The sequence below is a fragment of the Gordionus sp. m RMFG-2023 genome, chromosome 2 (genome assembly GCF_954871325.1).
Source record: "Gordionus sp. m RMFG-2023 chromosome 2, tfGorSpeb1-WG-v2, whole genome shotgun sequence".
Lineage (NCBI taxonomy): Eukaryota > Metazoa > Nematomorpha > Gordioida > Chordodea > Parachordodidae > Gordionus > Gordionus sp. m RMFG-2023.
Genome location: NC_088776.1, coordinates 35798277 through 35818275, shown reverse-complemented (window position 1 = coordinate 35818275; position 19999 = coordinate 35798277). Strand labels below are relative to the sequence as shown.

The 19999-nt window shown below is 26.0% G+C and overlaps 2 protein-coding genes across 2 annotated transcripts in view; one reads left to right on the top strand and one right to left on the bottom strand.

The window, feature by feature from the left end:
• LOC135924294 (uncharacterized) overlaps positions 1 to 19999 on the bottom strand; it is a 64908-nt gene that overhangs the window by 29660 nt on the left and 15249 nt on the right. The window lies entirely within an intron of this gene.
• LOC135924720 (UDP-N-acetylglucosamine transferase subunit ALG14 homolog) lies at positions 6856 to 7732 on the top strand. Its single transcript, XM_065459827.1, has one exon. The coding sequence runs from the start codon at positions 6868 to 6870 to the stop codon at positions 7621 to 7623; it is 756 nt and encodes a 251-aa protein (XP_065315899.1). The 5' UTR covers positions 6856 to 6867; the 3' UTR covers positions 7624 to 7732.

The window sequence follows — 19999 nt, the reverse complement described above, 5'->3', positions numbered from 1 at the left end:
CCTTTGAAACCTGTGATGATCCCGGATAGTTCTGATCCCTTTAAAAATTACGACATATATATAGTATAATTATTTTACGAATATATAGATGTAATTTTTTGATGATGATTTAAAATAAAATTTTTCATTTTTTAAATTTTATGTGTAAACCTCGTGCAGGTTCTTTGCCTTTTAAGGGTAATTTTTTATACAAAGTAGAGACTGACAACGGTATCATCTTGACCATATTAAGAGTAGATCTTTAAACAAAATTTAACTACAATAGATTATAGTCAAACTACTTAGATCAAAACCAGAGCACATCAGTAAAGATAAGAACGGTCAGCAGCCCTTTTCTTTAAATAGGGGAGAATGAACAACCAGGAGCAATGTACTAACGAGATAACACAGATCAACCCGAGACTTATCAGGATCAAGATGTTACCTAAACGTATCAAGACAACGTGATGACCTTAGAGGCGCATATTACTGGCTTCATTTAGATGAATATGATGAAAAATACCTTCAACATTCGTTTTTTTAAACGCCCAGGGAGGACGTTAGGAGGGTTTTTTTGAGAGAGCAGAACGTTAATATTTTTCTATTAAACCTGTTATTTTTATTATTATTATTATTTTACTTTAATTTCGATCGATTTTATATCCTTAAGATACACTTTCACTTGAAAATTAAATTAAGGATTTAACAAATGATTAACATTTTTTTATATATATAAATAGTCCAAAAGAAAGTTGCATTCCATGATTATTAAAAATGTAGATTTATATTGTTCAAAAGGAGGAAAAATAAAAAGGTAATATAGCTATTTTAAAATGCAATTGTTTATCTTTTTGATGAAAAAGTTATTATTCTTAAAATCAAACCGCTTAGATTTCTTGAGATGACCGCAATTTCATCTTTCAGACCGGATAATTATTTAGGCCAAGAATTACCAATAAACATTAGTTGGATAATCAACTAGTTGTTACTCGCACTAAAGATTAGCCACTAACTTCAAACGTATTAAAATATTATCAGGGAATGAATGAGATATAAATATATATTAATGAATTTAAAAAAAATTTTATTAGTTATTTCCATCTTTGCGTAGTGTTTATTTTTATTTCACCCATCACCTTTAGATTTTTGAGGGTAGTAGAGGATAGGCATTTAAGGGGAAGGAATATTAATTTTATACACAAAACTAACTACACATGGTAAAATCTAAAAGACATTTAGGTTGGTCATGTTAAGGGTTAGTTTATGGGTAAGCAACAAAGATAAGGGCGAATGTTTATATTAGATGAGGAGCAGGGGCGTCGCTAGCCTTTACAATCTCAGGGGGCTCAACTAAAAAATTTTTATGGGGGCAAAGCCACCTATACTCCCTAATTTGCGGGCCTTCGGCCGGGTTTTATATTAATATATTATATTTTTAAAATTGTTAATTCTGAGCAATTATTTTCATATTTTGTCATTTCTTATATTATGCACAGGGTCTACATGACAGGATTTTCACTGGATGCAAACCCCCTTCGAAAACTTTTACCTACCCCCCTAAAAAATCCCGCCATGCAATATATAGATTTGGTCGATGAATTGTATTATAATAGTTCTATAATAAAAATTTTTACAGCAATAAATTTTGTCCTATTTTATCTCAAAATAAAATAGATAACCCCCCAAAAAATTTATCCTACCCCCATTAAAACTGCGTACCCCCTCCAAAAAATATGATGCAAACTGTTTCTACCCCTCCCGTTCATGTAGACGCTGATTATGCATACAAAATAAACGAGCATATAAATAATTAAAACAATACAAGACATTTCTAAAAATAATATTTTGTAATACAAAATCTATTTATTACAGTATAAAATATTTTCGATTGCTGATATAAAACATTTTGTGTCTAAAGAATTACTGGTTATAGAAAAGGTTAATTAATTCATACATATGCCTCAATTGATAATGGTTTTAAAAAACTATATAATATAATATAATTCTTAGCAACTTACATTGACAAAAGTTCATGAAACTAATATAACTCTCTATTTTAGACAATGTTTTATAGAATGGACTAATAAGGAATAGGCCTAACCAAATCAACAATTCTTGAAGAAGAGAATATAAACAAACAATCCAAATCATAAAACTATATGGTGCTTAGAGCTTCATCTTAGATGACATTATGGAAGCTTAAGTAATCGAGAAAATTATTGTGAGATATTAAATTTTTAAAAGATTATCTTCCATTTTAAATGATATATAATGGACTAGACAGTTAAAACAAAAACACTAAAAATCTTTAGAAGATAATATGCAAATATATTGAAGCCTTAAGTTATTTCTACGGCAAGGATGCATATTAGAAATGAAACATTTAGTAATTGAAAAATAAGGACTAAAGGGCTATGAAAAGCAATTAAGATTAGAGGATTATAAACTATATGTCTACTTACTTTTTCTAAAGAAATTATTTATACTTAGACCTGTGCACCGCCGGTATTTTTATTCACGCCGGAAAAGCCGCCTATTGAGATCATCGGCGCAAGCCGGCTCACCGCCAATTTTTATTATGGCAGCGGCGCGGCTTGTATAATTTTTAGAAAGCATATTAATTATATTTATATATTACATTATTATTATTCTAATTTGAATACTAACATTAATAAAATTAAAATATGAATTGTATTCTATTGCTATATGTTAGAGATCTGCAAAGTTAGGCCCGGCCCGAACGGACTTCGGGCTCGGGCCTAATTCTATTTAAAATAATCGGGTTCGGGCCGGGCCTAATATTTAAAAAAAACTTGGGCCGGGTCGGATTAAACCTTGAAAATTTTTTTAAATATATATAAATTTATTTATATTGAATTTTTTATGTAAAATAAAAATATTTGATTTTATTTATTGAATTGAAACTAACGACATATAACATGTCTTTTATTTTGAGTAATTATAAAGATTAATTTCTATATTTAAATAAATTCGGGCTGGGCTGGGTCGGTAAATTTTTTTAAAAAAAATTTCGGGTTCGGGCCGGGCCTGCAAAACTTTTCTAAAGAAAATTTGGGTAGCCGGGCTTGAAAAATTAGGCCTGATGCAGATCACTACTATATATAATAGACTACACATCATATTTTATTTCCACAAACAATTCATATTAACTATTTTTATGGATTTGCACGTTTTAAACCACCCTATATACAATTATGAAATAACAAATCTCTCTACTAATCTCATAAATCAAGTTATGTCTGGAGGTACTTTGGAAATCTTATTTTGAAGAATGAAAATAAGAAAAGCACAATAATGCCTGATTATATTTATTGTGAACCTTGCTTAAAATTGGCGAAAAAAGATGAGGAAGATTCGAATAAACATAATTCATTTTCACAGTAATTTATTTTTATTTTAGACTTATATTTATATATATTTTAGTTATGAAATAAAATGTTTTAGAAAAATATAAGTACAAGTAATCTATCTTGGCACTTAATTAATTATCACAAACTATCAGAAAAAATGAATAATTATAAATCCATTCAAAGTCTAAAAATGTTTTTAATGCCAACTAAAAATACAGCAACAATATAAAAGATAAAAAATGGCTCTTAGGTTTGTAATATTGTTTATTATTTTTCATTTAAAATTTTTAACTGGTTTGTTAAATTAATTTTATTAAGCTTTATTTTGAAAGTTCAAAATAACTAAATTTTTAATTTATTTATTGCCAGCTCTATTTTGAGATCTTTTTTAATATTTAAACTTTAATTAATTATGAAAACTTTATTTTGAAAGTTACTACTAAATCGAATTCATAATTTGTTTCATTCCACTCTAATTATTATGTTTTTTAAATGTCTTTTTAATGTATAAACTTAATATATAATTTATTAAATTAATTATGTAAAACTTTATTTTGAAAGTTAAAACTAAATCAAATTTATAATTTGTTTCATTCCAGCTCTAATTATTTTGATGTTTTTTAAATATCTTTTTAAAGTATTACTTAATATATAATTTATTAAATTAATTATTTAAAACTTTACTTTACTTTAGCTTAATTTTTTGTTTTTAAATATCTTTCTTAGTAATAAACTTAATATATAATTTATTAAATTAATTATGTAAAGCTTTGCTTTATTTTGAAAGTTAAAACGAAATCTAATTTATAATTTGTTTCATCCCAGCTCTAATTATTTTGATGTTTTTTAAATATCTTTTTAATGTTTAAAATTAATATGAAATCTAATAGGGCGAAATTATGTTTTGATATGCTGCTTAGATTTAATGTCATTTGATTCTATAAATAAAGGAATGACAGATTTTCTTAAGGTTTAAAATTTATATAAAATTAGTATAAAAAATAAATTGCCTAAAAAATAGAAATATAAGATAATTGATTCCTCGTCGTCAGAATTGCCAAATAGGACAACCATTAGTCAGGGTGCACTAGACGATGTTTATTTATCTATAAAGGCCCATGTTTTAAATCTTATTGATTCTAGACCTAAATTTTTATTTTATCACTTTTGATTTATGGACCGATCATTTTAAGCATCGAAATTTCACATTTAGTCTTCATCATTTAGATGAAAATTTTGATTTAAAATATTTTACCCTAGCAACTAGAAAGTGACTCAAAAGCATACTGTGGAAACAATATTATCTGAGATTGATAGTATTGAAGAGGAGTTCCATTTAAAAGCCAAAATAATACAAATGGTAACTGATGCTGGGGCCAATTTCAAAAGAAGCGTCAGATTAGGTAATTATGAGCATCAGTTATGCTTAGGACTTCATAATTTGGTTACAATTGATGGCATAAAGAAAGTTACTAAAATTGATATTCTCATTAAAAAAATTAGAGAAATTATTTCAGCCCTTAGATATCGAGTAGCTATTTGGAATGCGAAATTGAGACTGAACATCGTAAATGTCTGCAGTCAATTTATGAGACAGGTAATATCTTGGATATTGATGATTCTGATCTATACCTTGATGACCATTTTGATATGCCTGATAAATGGGATAATAGAAATGGCATTACACCAACCAATCTAATTAATGCAAAAATTAAATTGCCCTACCCACTGGCTTAGCATATTAATTATGCTAGAAAGTGTTCGCAGTGTAAACAAAATTCCTATTCTAAATAAAATAGGAACAATAATAGAATATTTCTTATATGTGTTGTTGATGTGACTCTGATATGAGTAAAAATGCAATTCCTTAGTCTATTTCTGAGAATGAGAAAATACATAAATTTAAATTGGAGTGAGACAGGAAATAATTTAAGATCAATTAAACTATGTTAACAATTTGTTAGAAAAGATCGCCCAAATAAATTATAAAAAATGTAATACATTAATTTATAAATTAAATTCATTAAAAAATTAATTGATTTTTAAATTAAATTCATTAAAAATTTTTTTAAATAAATAAGGCGCCGACGCCGCCTAAATTTAGTAGACGGCGGCAAAATCGGCGCGCCGCCGAACGCCGTTAAAAAAACTGCCGCCGTTGATTGAGACATCGGTGCACAGGTCTACTTATACTTATTTGCATCTTGAAAATATTAGAGGCATGGTAATTAAATTTAAAAATGAATAATATAGACTAATGATTTTGAACTCGGTTTAATTTTCAATTAATAATGATTATATTTATTTATAGGGTTATATAATTATTTAAATAATAAAAGTCAATTAAGCTTCAACTGTTAATACTAAATATATATTTAGTTAGTGATATTGATATTCTATTTTTAATAAAGAATTTGATTGAAAAGCTGACATAATGAAAATATAATTTATTAAATATTAATATAATCTAATAATTAAAATAGTATTTATTTAATAAAAATTTAGATAGTCTTATTAATTTTTAAATAATAAATTAAATCTATATATTACTTAATAAAATTATAAAAGAAATCGCTCACGGGGCAATCAAAAAAATTTCTTTTTAGTTCAAGGGATATTAAGGAGCCATTAAAAATAAATTTTTTGCTTTAGGGGGATATTCAAATTTTTTAGGGGCATCTAGTCCCTGCGCGTCCTCCTCTAGTGACGCCACTGATAAGGAGATGTACTAATTTTATGACACTGAATCTATTCAATTTGGTAAAATCAATTTTATTTCGTATATATAATATATAAATTCAATAAATATTATATAATATCAATTAATAACAATATAGATCAAAAACCTTAATATAATTTTAATCCAATATAATTCAGTAAACTGGGACAATTGATTTTAGCAATATTATCAAGAAAATTAATATTTTATAAAATTATTGTTGTATAAGTTTTTTATTTCATTATCTGTAACAATATATTTATTTTTCTTGGGATTTCCATCCGTTTCAAATTGAGTTATCATAATTATGGTTCTATTTTGATATTACTTTTGTATTTTCAAAATAGATGATTGTTCTTAATAGATCTTTTTTTTCCTTGAATCTATGTATATGAAGTTTTCTAATAACTAAAAAAATATTTTGTATATAATTTTCAAATTTTTATTGTATACTGCTAAGATCTACCACAAAGTCAGCATAATATTGTGTCTACTATTTTTATTGCCAATATATTAAAATTTGTAATAATTTGTAAATCTTTTTATTATACTAATCTAAATCATAATTGGACATAACTATCATAAAAATTTAATACACAATCTTCGTTGATTATAATATGGCCCATAGGATTTCTTCTTCAATAAAAAATTGACTATTAAAATAGTTGAAAACTTCCAATGTCAAATAACAGATTCTAGTCACGTTTATTTTCTGAATGTCAATTATTTCATTTTTAGAAACGACCGTAATTTTATATCACTTTTACAAAACTTTGTGCGGTCTTTGAAAAAATAATTATGGTGTCAAAGTATATAATTTGCGGATTTTTGGTTTTCTTGTTAAGGGTTATTATGGTTAAAACAATTTTACGGAAAAAACGCAAATTTTATGTAATTCAAACAAATTCTGATGGTACATCCTCAAAAGTCTTAATTCCAGTAAAGACTTTAATTATTTTAGGTTCTGGAGGTCATACCATGGAAATGCTTAGATTAATTAAATATTTAACACCTGACAAATATTCTCCCTTAGTTTTTGTAATCGCAGAAACAGACTATCATAGTTTAGCAAAAATTAAATTACATTGTAACAACATTTTTAAAAAAACTGATAAGATTAAAATTGATAATAGCAATGATGATCAACATAAGGCATTAGAATCTGAAAATGAATTGACCAAGTTAAATGATAAAAAATATAGTGTTGTAAAAATTCCACGTTGTAGAGAAGTTCAGCAACCATGGCTCACTATATTTAAACCTACTACTCTAGCATTATATAAATCTTTTCTATTATTATATAATGAAAGGCCTGATATGATTTTAACAAATGGCCCTGGAACATGTATTCCAATATGTTTAGCTGCCTTGGTATATCAGATTTTAGGATTATTTAAATTGCCTACTGTTGTCTATATTGAAAGTGTCTGTAGAACACACTCACTCTCATTATCTGGCAAAATTTTATATATAATATCTGATTTATTTTTTGTTCAATGGCAGTCATTAAAAAATCAATATAACAGAGCAATATACATAGGTAGAATGATTTAATTGTTATTGTATACAAATTTTTATACACTTTTTTATATTTTAGAAAATTTAAATATATGTTTTTTTAATGATAAATGAGAATGTACTAATTTTTTATAATATAAGTAAATGCCTGATTGTAAGAATATTAAAACTATGTTGATAGAGTATTATCTTTTAATAATTTATATTTAATAAAATTAAATTTAAATATAGATCAAGGTTAAAATGATTAAATCAATTTTTTATTAAATAAAAATCAATTTATTCTCTTGCTTGATAATGGTTTAGTTTGGTCTTAGATAAAAATAATGGCTCAGATGGTTTGAACTATAAAAGCTAGTTTGAACTCTTATATGCAAACTTACATTATAATTATGCAGTAGTGTCAGTAGGTGGGGGAGGGGCACACTGAGGCTCAAGCCACCTAAAATTTGAGAAGCCCCCTTAAAATTTTGAAATAAAAAAGGTCATTGAAAATGTTAACAAAAAAGGTCATTTTATAACTGTTACCAAAAAAAGGTCATTCTGAAAATAGTAAGCTAAAAAGTAATTTTGATTATAATTTAAAAAAAATTTTTTGAGCCCCCTTAGATTGTAAAAGTTTAGAAGCTCTATAAAGGAGAAGCACATTATTTCATCAATAAAAAATAATATGTATATTAATATAAGAGATGTTAAATGAAAAGAGCATAATAGAAAATAACATGGTGAGCAAAATTTTAATATATAAAGAAAAGCTTTGAAATAGTAGCTTTTAAAGACATTATTAAACTATTGCAGATTCTGAAACTCTCCTCAAATTGTATATTCAATAAAAGAAGGGAGAAAAAACAAATGGGATTATAATCCAGATTATATTCTAATCTATTATCTTATAATAATATAAATATTCTCATTAGTACCATAAAAAATATGGTTATAAAAAAAATTAAAAAGATAGTGAATTTAACAGGTGTTCTTCAATTACAGTTGATGTGGTACATATGATGTTTTGAATCAGAGGCAATAGCTTTATTACAGATATATTGGAAACTTGATATTGAAAAAAATAAATGCAAACCTAGTTCCATGAATCTACTCCTCTAATTCTTAGTTGGGCAAAGCTATGATAGTGCCTTAGAAATGAATGGAAAGATTATAGGAGATCAGGCGTTGATTAGAGTTGAGATCTCAAGGGTAGCTTTTATTATGTGATGTAGTCATTGATTATATCTAATCATTGTTAAATTATGCCAATTGATAAAAGAACTTAGAGATGTTTTAAGGATTTTAGACCAGATTCACATGTATTTCAATTGTGTTAAAAAATACGCAGTGCTGAAAGGATGTCAGAGCAGGGACGAAGCGTCCATAGAAGCAAGGGAAGCATTGCTTTCCTTGGAATTTTTTTTACAAAATTCTTAGATAAACTTAGTATAATCTTTACACTATGCTAAAAAAAAAAAATTACTTGCTCAAAATAATTAATATATTTTTTATAACGTTAAAAAGATTTATAATATTTTACTACGATAAAAAATTTACTATGTTAAAAAATGATGGAAGCAAATTTAATATTGCTTATTTTCCTATAATAAATCATGATTCATACGATATTTTTTTGGTGTAATTTTTTTATTAAGTTAAAAAAAATATACAAGAGGGAAGCAAATCTAATATTGCTTATTTTTTTAATAAATAAATAGAAAATCATGTTATGATATTGTTTAATTTTACGATTAAAAAATAAGCATTAGGAAAGCAAATAAAAAATTGCTTATTCTTTTATAAAAGAAAAATAAATTTTTTATAGGTCCGTGAAGTTGTAAGAACGATGTAAGGATCAATTAACAAAACCTATGCCATTATTTAGAGTCTTAATTGATCTTCAAACCAGACATCAGCAGAATTAAAGGTTATTGAGTTATAAGCAAAATAATGAAAGTGCGAAGAATGATTTGAGGATCAATTACCGAAACTTATATCATTGTATAGCCCGTTAATTGATATTAATTGATCTTCTATCCGGAAAACAGCGGAATGAACCGTTACTGAGTTATGAGCAAAATAAGAAAGTGTTGGCACTTTGCGAAAACCGAAAATATAAAAGATCACGATCTGAAACTTGGCAATTATTTAGGCTTTAATTTGTGCGTTAATAATATTCAAACCGGATATCGATATCACTAACCGCAACTGAGTTATGACCTGTTTTTATAGCGTGAAGTTGTAAGAATTTTTTTAAAAAGTAAGGATCAATTACCAAAATATATGCCAAAGTGTGGTGCGTTAATTGATCCTCCAGAATCTTTAAACCGCATATCAACAGAATGAACCGCTCGTGAGTTAAAAGCAAAATAGAAAGGTTTTGGCACCTTGCCAAAATTAAAAATTTGAGCAATCATTTTTTTTAGTTATAGCCAATATTTAGTACCTTAATTGATCCTCCATATTCTTTAAACGGAATGTCAAAAAAATTAAAGGCTATTGAGTTATAAGCAAAATAATGAAAGTGCGAAGATTTGCAGCTGTAAGAATGATTTGAGGATCAATTACCGAAACTTATATCATTGTATAGCCCATTAATTGATCCTAATTGATCTTCTATCCGGAAAGCAGCGGAATGAACCGTTACTGAGTTATGAGCAAAATAAGAAAGTGTTGGCACTTTGCCAAAACCGAAAATATAAAAGATCACGATCTGAAACTTGGCAATTATTTAAGCTTTAATTTGTGCGTTAATATTATCCAAACTGGATATCGATATCACTAACCGCAACCGAGTTATGACCTGTTTTTAAAGCGTGAAGTTGTAAGAATTTTTTTAAAAAGTGAGGATCAATTACCAAAAACTATACCAAATTGTGGTGCGTTAATTGATCCTCCAGAATCTTTAAACCGCATATCAACAGAATGAACCGTTCGTGAGTTATAAGCAAAATAGAAAGGTTTTGGCACCTTGCCAAAATTAAAAATTTGAGCAATCATTTTTTTAGTTATAGCCAATATTTAGTAGCTTAATCGATCCTCCGTATTCTTCAAACGCAATGTCAAAAAAATTAAAGGAAAATGAGTTTATCAACAATAAATATTTCAAGGTCAAATTTCGACCTGACAAATTATGGATATTCATTTTTTAGTTCTCCGTTGATAACAAGAAGTTTAATAGCCGAAATTAAAATGTAAAAGTTAATAACAAAATTAATAAAAACAAATTACGGTACACTAAAACAAAATCTAGTGCAGCGACAGACATTCTATTAATTTTGCCATTATTTAATCATTGTAAATTTTTTTTATGAGCTTACTAAATGTTTCAAGGTCAAATTTATTCCACTGAAATTATATATGCACTGATCTATTAAATTTTATCGTTTAAAAGGCCAATGATAAAGCTCGAAAGCCTATTATATTATTCTTATAAAAGTATATTCCTTTTTTATTGATAGATCTTAACTATTTTAAAAAATATTAGAAGAATGTAAGTAAACTTGAATTACAAGTAGCTATCTAGAAAAATTATGTATTATTTAATTTAGCCAAGTATATCGGCCTTTATGGCTTTTGTACTTGACGTTATATTTTAATATAAGTCGAAGATTTTTTATGTAATATAATAGTGAAGGAATGGTGAATTATATTATGTACGAATAGTAATATATAAATCAGAAAAAGCAACAACAGTATAATTTGTTTTAATCACGATATATATTTATAAGCGTGGGGCAGGGTTGGGCAGTATCGCGGATATTTGTATCTAGGATACAAGATACAAGATACTTTTCTATCTTGTATTCAGTATCTAAGATACATGTTATTTAAAAGTATTTGTATCTTAACCAACTTTGTATTCAAAAAGATACAGATACTTTAAAAAAAATTTATATTGGTTAATTTAAATAGTATTAAAATTTAAAAAGATATTGTTTAAGATTTAAATGAAAAATTTAATCAAAATTTAGATATTTTAAGATAATTTTTGATATATGACGTTGGTCTTCATATAGCAATTTGCTAACAATTAGAACTACCATATTTGAATCGTTTTATGTCTATTTTAAAATTATGGAAGAAGAAAATAGAATAATATGTTTATCTTCGTCTTCAGATGATTCTTCAACCGAAAATTATAACAATAAATTTAAACTAAGCATACTTAATGGCAAATTTTTTGAAGTACTTCAAGATGATCATAATAAAGAAATTCATCGTGACTTTGGTATTGACGAAAAAGTTATAGCAACTGTTACAGATAATGGCTCTAACTTTAAGAAAGCTATCAAGGAGTTTGGATCTATGGAAGCTGTAGAGAATGACCTTGACAACAATGATGATGAATGTATAGAATTCGAAATCATTGAAAGTATTATTTAATACTTCTTTAAAATTTATTATATATTGTAAATTTAGTAAAATTTTTATTCAAATAAAATTATTATTTGTTTATTTAAGGGTCTAAAGAAGCCTCAATAACATTGCCTCAACACATTCGTTGTTTGTGCCATACGATAAGTCTAATTGCCACAACAGATGTCGAGAGAGTTATTATACTAACATTTCTAAAATTCATCATCCTGCAATAGCAAATGTACTAAGCTATGGAATGCAAATAATAGGCCTAAAACTGCAGAACTTATCAAAGCAGTTTTAGGAAAACAATAAGTTACGCCTTGTTGCTCTAGATGGAATAGTTTGTATGATAGTCTTCATAGTTTATTAAAATTTAAAAGCGAACTTCCTAAATTATGTCAAAAATTAGAATTTCCTAAATTAAGAGATATTGAATTCAATATTTAGAAGAATATTGCAATATAATGGCCCAATTGGCTATAGCGATTGATAAATACAGAGTGAAATCAACTGCTATTATGGAGAATCAGCTCCAATTTTAAATGTCGTTAAAAAAAATTACAAATTTAATTCAAACCAATCTACAATTTTGCAAACCATTAGCTGTTGCCATAGAAAATTATTTAAATAAAAGATTTAAAAATATATATGATTTTGATAACAATTTTAAAAGTGCATTTTTGGCAACTATTTCTCATCCCTATTTTAAAAATCGTTGGATTGATGGTGAAAAAGAAAAAAATACCTTCAGGATTTGTTATTACATGAAGTTTTAATTGTTTTTAAAAATAATATTGAAATTAATACTTCAACAAAATCTTCAATTGATGAAGATGATGATTACTTTTGCCTTAAAAGTACCACATCCAATTCTAATAATTCAATAAATGATATTGAAATAGAGGTCCTAAATTATATGAAAGATGACAGGCGGAGTATAAATATGTTAAATAGTTATAAATATGAAATATTTATTAAATATAACACAATATTACTCTCCTCAGCCCCCGTTGAAAGATTATTTAGCTTTGCTAATATGGTTAATAGACCAAATCGTCAAAGATTGAACGAAAAATTAATAATATTAAAAAATAATGCTGATTTATGATGCTGATTTATTATTATTTACTAATTATATAATTATTAAATGGAATATCGCATTATCTTTTATAATAAATTTGTTATTTTCTACAATTTATTTTAAATTTTTTTTATAAATTTATATTATAGATAAGAAAATAAAGCTTTTATCTTATATCTTATCGAAATTTTTCAAAAGTATCTTGTATCTTAAATACAAAATTTTATAAAGTATCTGTATCTGTATCTGAATACAATTTTCTGAAAATTTGCCCAACCCTGGCGTGGGGGCGTTGTGTTCTAATTAATTACTGTTGTTGTGTTTAATATCATTTTTTTCTAATATTAATAAATATGCTAGAAATTATTTTTTTATTAATTATAATGTTTAATTAATTTTAAATATTAACCAGATGTGTTAATAAATCAATCTTTTTCATTAACTAAAATTCTTTTAAAAATCATAAATAAATATTCCATCGTAATTAAATTTGGTAAGATTTTATTTTATTTTTTAAATTATATGGGTACATTTAGTACAGGGGAACGTTAGGACACTCTGATTATAATTTGAGCTATTATTTATAAGACTGGAAATTTGAGCTTAACATAGATAATTACGTCATACATGATTAGCTAAAAAAAATTTGAAAAATATTTAGTATTTTAATTTTTACAGAAGAAGTTTTGGCATACCAAAATTAATATAAAATATTTGCCTTTATCGTTTCAAAAATCATAAAGTTGGGATACGCCATTTTAGCTCATTTTATAATTTTATTATTAATTTAGTATTTTGAATAATGAATAATTAAATACCTATCTTTCACTATGTTTATGATTAAATGAAATTTTTTTTTACAATTTTTTTTTTCTCAAAATAAATTTGCTAAATTTTGCTAAAAATTTTTTTATATAGTTATTGATTATGAATTACACTATCAATAAAATCATATGTGTCATATCTAGTCTTACTGGATTATTGATTTTAAATTTATTTAGACCTCTATTTCACGAGTGTCCCAACTATCACATATGTGTGTCCCAACGTACACAAAGTCTGTCATGGTTGGGGCAAAAAAATTTTTTTTTTTAAATTAAATTTTCTAAAAAAATATAATCTTTATAAAATATATATTAATTATTTCAAATAGCCAATACTTCTGGGATTCAGAAGATGTTTTAATTATTCAGATAAGTCTATTAATATTAAAATTATTAAGGTTTGAAAGTGTCCCAACCATACCCGCTCTATTATCATTCAATAAGCAGGCATATTAGCTAATCTTGTTTAACGGTTAGTTATAAGCAAAACAAAGATAAATTTTTATCGAAATGTTTTTTTACAAACTCAAAAAATGATATAAATATACATGTGTTCATAACATAAAAAAACTATTTTCATTCTTAACTTCTTTGACGTTCGTGTTAATTAAAGTTTAAAAATATCAAAATTTTTTACAAACACCCTATAAAAATTTACAAATATTGTTTTTAATTATAAAAAAAATTAACCAGTTCCCACATGTGATTAATAAATCAATTATATATTTATAATTTTTTAGTGATTTCTTAAAAAAAATATATTTAATTAACACATTAAGAATAACTAAAATTTTTAAAGCATCTAATCAAAATATCAAGAAAAAAATTTTTTTTTTGTACTTAGACTAGAGATCAGTCCGGCCCGTACCTTGGTTTATTTTTTAAAAAATAAATGGGGGGCTGGATCGGATTTAATATTTTTTTTAAAAAAATCTAGCTGGTACCTGGTCTTGGAAATTTTTTTAAATATTTGAATTTTACGTTATATTTTTTATTTAAAATAAAAATATTTGATTATACTTATATAGCAATATCTTTTATTTTGAGTAATTATAAAAATAAATTTCTATATTTAAATAAATTCAGGCCGGGTCAGCAAAACTTTTTTAAAAAAATTTCGGGCCCAGCCGGGCTTGAAAGGCCCGATTTATACCTTTCTTAAAGAAAATATATCAAACAACCATTTCCATTACGTCACCAAATTCCTCTTACATTACAATTATTCATGCAAAAACTAAATTCAGACTCCCTCCCATTAGCTTCAGTATGGCCATTTAATCCATAATGGCTAAGATTTTAGTTCTGATAAAAATGCTCAATTTTTTAAATTATATAGCGTAAAGTCCAAATATTATATTATGAATAAAATCCGTCAAAAAAATAACAGTAGATATGGAAATCTAGCCTGGGGCATATCTGCACCACATTAATATAAAAAATAAAAATATGCTGTGTGATGCTATAAGATCAAAAAACAACGATCTTTCTTATTACTTTGAAGAAATTCATAATAAAAATGAGAAATAGTTATAATTATGAAAATTCTCATTCTCTAGTCGACGACTTAAGTTTCTAGTCGATTTAAGTAAATAGACTTGAGTTCACGACTCGAGTTCATAACTCAAATCAATTTGGGTCAATTTTTTCGACCCAAAATTTGGCTCAAGACTCTTTCGATTAACAACACTAGGCTAAAAATCTTATAATTTTCAAATTTATAGAAATTAAAAAAAAATATATAATATTGTTAAACGATTCTATTTGTGCCCATTTTTTAAAACGGCTAACTCAATATGTTCCGAAAAAATCTTAGCAAGCCTGAAAATTTGTTCATACATGGTACAAAGGTTTGGACATTTATTAGACAAATCTCGAGGCGCAGTCAATTTATTTTGGCTAAAATATTAGTTAGCCTTTTTTATTTTAAAATCGGCTCAAATCAAGCCCATTAACAACACTAATAATATGGTATATTATAAAATATTTCCCCATATTTTTTAAAATATAAATAATTTCTGAGGATCGAAAAATTGGAAATAGGAAAAATAATAAGTGAATGAATATAATACATTGTTTTATGATACGAAATTTTTATATATTTTTTATTTTTAACTTTTATAGACAATAATGGCGTTTTAAAATATTTGGCCCCGGTCGGGTATCGAAATTTTTTTGTTAGGGCCGACTCTGCCCTGATATATTTAAAAAATAATTATACGGCCCGGCCTGTGAAAACCAGGGATGCAAACCTGGCAATCAAATTTGTAATAAAAAAATATGTCAATATATGAGTAAAATTTATTTTATTAAGAAAATTCATTTCAATTATTCGAATAAGTCGAATCGAATACAAATGGTAGATTTTATTATTTGTACCTATTCAAATAGCTTTCACATTCGATTCGAATTCGTTTTTGAAAAGGACTTATCTTTATGAATATTTATCAATATATCTTCTAGATTATAATGGCATCGCCAGGGAACAGCCAGCGGTGCCACTTCCAATTCTAAAATCTATCTTTTCTAAATACAAATTTGAGATTCAACAAAATCTAAACCACTCGTCAGCAACAATCTGGAAGATAATAAGCAAGGAGTTATTAGCTATGATGAGCCCAAAACTACTCTATAATTATGCCTCACAAAATCGAAATAATTATCTAGATATTTTGGAAATACCGAAAGAAGTAAATATATCATTATTTATATATATATCTTCTGGTGAAAGTTAAATAAGGTTAATTTTGTGATTTCACTTATTTTAATTTATGTAATGATTTTAACTGCCCCCACTGCATTTAATGAAGATGCCCTAGAAATCTATCATTTTAGCTTATAAATCATAATATATTTAATTATTTCTTGTTTCAATTATATAAATTTTAAAAAAGTTGTTTTTTAAAAAAATATATTTTTTTGCTACGTAAAGAATAACACCCTCCCCACCCCTGGTAATGTAAATCTTGGTAACAAATATAGTAAATAGATATTTGCAATAATCTAACCTAACCAATAAGTTTGCAATTTTTAAAAAAAATAATCATGTGGGGACATGTTCGGGACTAATAAATTTTGGCCGCATGGATATTTTAATAAAGATGAGGAATAAATACTTTTTTATTTTATTTTATAAATATATTAAAATATTTCATATTTGTAAGGTAAATATTATTGATCCGAATATGCCTGATAGTCCCTAGTTAATAATACAATTAATATCTTCTTAAAATATAATAAAATATGATACATAGAGATCATGGAGAGTCGGCGCAAGCGGCTTGTCAGTTCAGCGATTTTTATTTAAAAACCAGACATGTTTAGACATTCAAATTTAGTGATATAATTTACATTGGTAAGCGGAAAATAAATCCCCGGAAAAAAAAATTCCCGAAAATAATTGCCCAGGAACAAAATCCCCCCCAAAAAAATATCCCCTGGAAAATAATTCCCCGAAAAAAAAATCTTAGGAAAAAATTCCCATAGAAAATTTTTCCCCGGAAATAAATTCCCTATTTTTTAGATTTTAAATTAAATATAGAGGAAAATCAATTTCCGGAAAATTATACCGGGAAAAAGATCCTCGAATATTTTTTTTTTAAATTATCAAAAATAACCTTGCCGCTGATTAACGAAAATATTTCTAAAAAATTATAATCAGTATTTTCTGAAAGTTAAGTATTTATTCTCGACACGTTTAAGGATTTTTTTTAGCATTATTTATGTTTTAATTCTAAGCGATATAGGGCTGTCTTAAAATATGAGACATCTCGGAAAGAAAACATGATAGCTTTTTATAGAAATAGATGTAAATTATGCGTGCAATTTAAAATTGAAAAAAAAGGTGAAAACAAATTTTTTCCTAGAAATAGGGAGATTATTTCCATAATCTAGTTTAAATATATATTTCAATTAATCTATTTTTGAAAACAATGATTTAAATTTTTAATATATTTTTAAAAACTTCTTGGAAAATGATTAATAATTTGTGTAAAAATAAATATTTTTTTAAAATTAAAATTTGATTTTCAATAATAATATCTAATAGTAGATGATAGGATTTAATTTCGTTGATTTTCTCGAAAATTTAACATATTTTATTTAGGGATTTTTTTTCCTACTTTGTTAATTTTCTAAAAATAATTTAATATTTTATAAGGAACAAAAACTAAGGGAATTTTTTCCGGGGAATATTTTTTTAAGAATTATTTTCCTGTGATTTTTTTGGGGGGAATTATTTTACGCAACCTCTGGTTGCGCTATAATTACCTATTGTATATTACTAATAAATTGAATAACTGAGAACCAAGTATTATATAGTTAAAATAATTTATAATCTTTATAGATAGCTTTCTAACGGATATTACACAATATCCGTTAATCGAATTGAATAACCAGGGATATTACACAATATCCGTACATCGAGTTGAATAACTGAGAACCAAGTATTATATAGTTAAAATAATTTATAATCTTTATAGATAGCTTTCTAACGAATATTACACAATATCTGTAAATCGAATTGAATAACCAGGGATATTACACAATATCCGTACATCGAATTGAATAACTGAGAACCAAGTATTATATAGTTAAAATAATTTATAATCTTTATAGATAGCTTTCTAACGGATATTACACAATATCTGTAAATCGAATTGAATAACCAGGGATATTACACAATATCCGTACATCGAATTGAATAACTGAGAACCAAGTATTATATAGTTAAAATAATTTATAATCTTTATAGATAGCTTTCTAACGGATATTACACAATATCTGTAAATCGAATTGAATAACCAGGGATATTACACAATATCTGTACATCGAATTGAATAACTGAGAACCAAGTATTATATAGTTAAAATAATTTATAATCTTTATAGATAGCTTTCTAACGGATATTACACAATATCTGTAAATCAAATTGAATAACCAGGGATATTACACAATATCTGTACATCGAATTGAATAACTGAGAACCAAGTATTATATAGTTAAAAAAATTTATAATCTTTATAGATAGCTTTCTAACGGATATTACACAATATCTGTAAATCGAATTGAATAACCAGGGATATTACACAATATCTGTACATCGAATTGAATAACTGAGAACCAAGTATTATATAGTTAAAATAATTTATAATCTTTATAGATAGCTTTCTAAGGGATATTACACAATATCTGTAAATCGAATTGAATAACCAGGGATATTACACAATATCTGTACATCGAATTGAATAACTGAGAACCAAGTATTATATAGTTAAAATAATTTATAATCTTTATAGATAGCTTTCTAACGGATATTACACAATATCTGTAAATCAAATTGAATAACCAGGGATATTACACAATATCTGTACATCGAATTAAATAACTGAGAACCAAGTATTATATAGTTAAAAAAATTTATAATCTTTATAGATAGCTTTCTAACGGATATTACACAATATCTGTAAATCGAATTGAATAACCAGGGATATTACACAATATCTGTACATCGAATTGAATAACTGAGAACCAAGTATTATATAGTTAAAATAATTTATAATCTTTTTCTAAGGGATATTACACAATATCTGTAAATCGAATTGAATAACCAGGGATATTACACAATATCTGTACATCGAATTGAATAACTGAGAACCAAGTATTATATAGTTAAAATAATTTATAATCTTTATATATAGCTTTCTCAGGGATATTAGATAACGTTATGATCTTTTCCCTGATCTCGGGCCTTCCCGTACCTACAACAACAACCTGACGATTGGATGAAATCTCAATCAATTCCACATATCTCCTATGAAATATCCAAGGGTACTCAAGCCGAAAAATTTAAACAACATTAATTAGAACACAACGCCCCCACGCTTATAATAAATATATATCGTGATTATAACAAATATATATTACTATTCGTACATAATATTATTCACCATTCCTTCCCTATTAAATTACATAAAAAATCTTCGACTTAGATTATAACGACAAGTACAAAAGCCATAAAGGCCGATATACTTGGCTAAATTAAATAATACATAATTTTTTTAGATAGCTACTTGTAATTCAAGTTTACTTACATTCTTCGAATATTTTTTAAAATAGTTAAGATCTATCAAAAAAAAAGGAATATACTTTTATAAGAATAATA

Bases quoted from the DNA above. Each gene is read 5' to 3' on its own strand.
- LOC135924720 (XM_065459827.1), top strand. From the start codon at position 6,868: ATGGTGTCAAAGTATATAATTTGCGGATTTTTGGTTTTCTTGTTAAGG.